At 61.8% G+C, this 2,500-nt stretch overlaps 1 protein-coding gene across 1 annotated transcript in view; it reads right to left on the reverse strand.

The window, feature by feature from the left end:
• The window catches only part of LOC125030615 (histone-lysine N-methyltransferase PRDM16-like), a 3,871-nt gene that overhangs the window by 1,328 nt on the left and 43 nt on the right, over positions 1-2,500 (reverse strand). The window contains exons 1-3 of the mRNA XM_047620766.1: positions 2,327-2,500; positions 1,822-1,957; positions 1-1,549 (exon numbers count right to left, since the gene is read on the reverse strand). The exon at positions 1-1,549 is cut by the window's left edge and continues 1,328 nt beyond it; the exon at positions 2,327-2,500 is cut by the window's right edge and continues 43 nt beyond it. Of these exons, the coding sequence (XP_047476722.1) occupies positions 1-1,549; positions 1,822-1,957; positions 2,327-2,498 (1,857 nt within the window). The 5' untranslated portion in view covers positions 2,499-2,500. The remainder of the gene's footprint in view (positions 1,550-1,821; positions 1,958-2,326) is intronic.

Raw genomic sequence — 2,500 nt, forward strand, 5'->3', positions numbered from 1 at the left:
GGACATGTGCGCTTTGAGCATGTCCAGCCCCGTGGTGCGGTTGAGGCCGAGGCCCATGCTGGCCATGTTGTTGTGCGGGAAGTACGGCGGAAGCATCGGGTAGCGCGCGCCCCCCAGGCCGGCGCCGGGCAGCAGCGGGCTGCGGTCCAGGCTGCGGTCCAGGTTGCGGTACATGTCGAGCAGCGCCGCAGGGTGGAGCGGGCGCGGGTACGCGAGCGGCAGCTTGCTAGGCGCGTCTAAAAAAGAGGGGGGCTGCGGCGGGGCGGGGGCGACGGAGGTGGTGGTGGTGTCCTTGAGGAGCTCGCTGATGCGCAGGAACGGGTGGTCGGGGCGCGGCCGCGGCTCCTCCACCGACTTGACCTCGAGCGGCGCCGGCGAGCGCAGTCTCTCCTCGGCCGAGTCGCTGCTGTGCGACATGCTCTCCAGCCGCCCCAGGAACAGGTCGTCGCGCTCGCCGCCGCTCCTCTCGCGCCGCAGCGTCAGGTCGAGCGGCTGCTCCTTCCTCTCGCCGGGCGCGCGCGACGACTCCAGCTTGACCTCCCTCGCGGGCGGCTCGGGCGTCGTGCGGCGCTGGCGCTCGGGCGGCGACGGCTCCTTGGGTTCGTCGGGAAGGTCGTGCGACTCTGATCTGCGCGGCGACTCCCCGAGGGGGAACACGGACGCCTGCTTGGGCGAGTGTGAGGGCGAGCGGCGCGGCGGGGGCTGCAGCGCCGCCGGCTCGCGCGCCGGGGACTCCACCGGGTCGGGGCGCGGCGAGATGTCCATGCGCGCCCCGAAGTCGCTCGGCTCCTTCTCCTCCTTCGGGACCGAGAAGGACGTGTCGCGGCCGCCGTTGGATCCGGAGTTCTGGAAGGGCAGCAGGAGGGACGAGGTGAGGAGCGGGTGCTGGGGGCCGCCCACCAGGCCGGGCAGGGAGGGGAACATGGGGTAGCCGGAGAGGAGCGAGGGCGGCAGCAGGGGCAGGGGCGGCCGCGGGTACATCATGAAGGGGTTGGGCGGCGACGAGGGCATGCTGTTCATGGAGAGGCCGTGGGACAGCTTGTCGTGCAGGCTGGGGTGGCCGGGGGGCAGCGACAGCGAGGGCGCCGTGTCGCAGAAGCGCTTGTGCTTGGCCAAGGACGTCACGGTGGAGAACGCCTGGCCGCACTTGGTGCACTTGATCTGCAGGCGGCAGTCGGCGTGCATGCGCTTGTGGCGGCACAGGTTGCTGAACTGCGTGTACGCCTTGAAGCACACCTCGCACTGGAAGGGCTTCACGGACGAGTGGATGTGCGTGTGCTGCTTGAGGCCCGAGCTCGTGGCGAACGTCTTGCCGCACTCGGGGCAGGCGTGCGAGCGCGCGCCCGCGTGTTGGTTGCGGATGTGCTTCTGCAGGACCATGGCGTCCGTGAACACCCGCGGGCAGTTCTCGCAAGGGTAGCGCTTGTACTCGCCGTGGATCGTCTTGTGCTGGATCAGGTTGGGGCGCCAGGCGAAGGCGCGCGGGCAGTAGTCGCAGCGGTACTGGCCGGCCGAGTAGCCGTGGGCGGTGACCAGGTGCTCGTCCAGCCTGCGGGGAACAACGACTGCGATTAGGCCTCGGTCGTCCGGGCGGAGCGGGGGGGATGGGGGATAGGCGTCGGAGGGAGGGGGGGGAGGAGAGGGGAAGAAGGCGCCAAACAGAACAAGAGAACATGGGAAAGGATACGAACAGAAGTGAGAAAATAAACATTCTATAAACATCCCAACTAAACAGACCAATACAAATTCCGACAAAAAATATTATCACAAATATCCCCCAAAAAGACAAACAAAAAAACAAGCACCCGCGCCTCAACTTACTCGTCATAATCCCCGAAGTGTTTGTCGCACTGCAAGCACCGGTGTCGCGAAATGTCTTCGTCCTCGTCCTCGTCGTCGCAGTCGTCGCCCGTGTTCTCTGACTTCTCTTCGGGCGACCCCACTTGTACTTGCTCATCTGCGGACGAAAGGAAGACGAAAAGGCTGATGAATGCTGATGATTTGGGACACTCTGGATGGTCAAAGTATAGCGAAGGAGCATAATCACTTTTTGGACCACGTGGAAGGTGATTGGGGGATAGGAAAGATGGAGAAAGAATGGGAAGAAGAAAACAAGGTGATAGATTTTTTTAGTTTAAATGTAAGAGGAGGAGAGGAGGAGAGGAGGAGAAGAGGAGAAGGAGAGGAGAGAAAAAGTAGTAGAAGGAACAGAAGCCAAGAAAAAAAAAACTTAAAATAAAGAATAGATAAAAGACGAAGAATAAAAAAAAAAAAAAACAGAAAAAAGGGAACAAAACACACAAAAAAAACTCCCGATTCAACTCACCAATGGCCGACGTGTCGAGATCAATAACAGATTTGCGGATCAGAAGCAACTCCTCGGTCTGTGAAATATCTCGTATAGCCTCGTAGAATATCTGTCCCGCGAGGAGAAGGTGTCGCAGATTGCCATAGACGGGCGCCGCGGCAACCCTGATGTGTCGGAGCCAATTGCCCATCT

Source organism: Penaeus chinensis, chromosome 11 (genome assembly GCF_019202785.1).
Source record: "Penaeus chinensis breed Huanghai No. 1 chromosome 11, ASM1920278v2, whole genome shotgun sequence".
Lineage (NCBI taxonomy): Eukaryota > Metazoa > Arthropoda > Malacostraca > Decapoda > Penaeidae > Penaeus > Penaeus chinensis.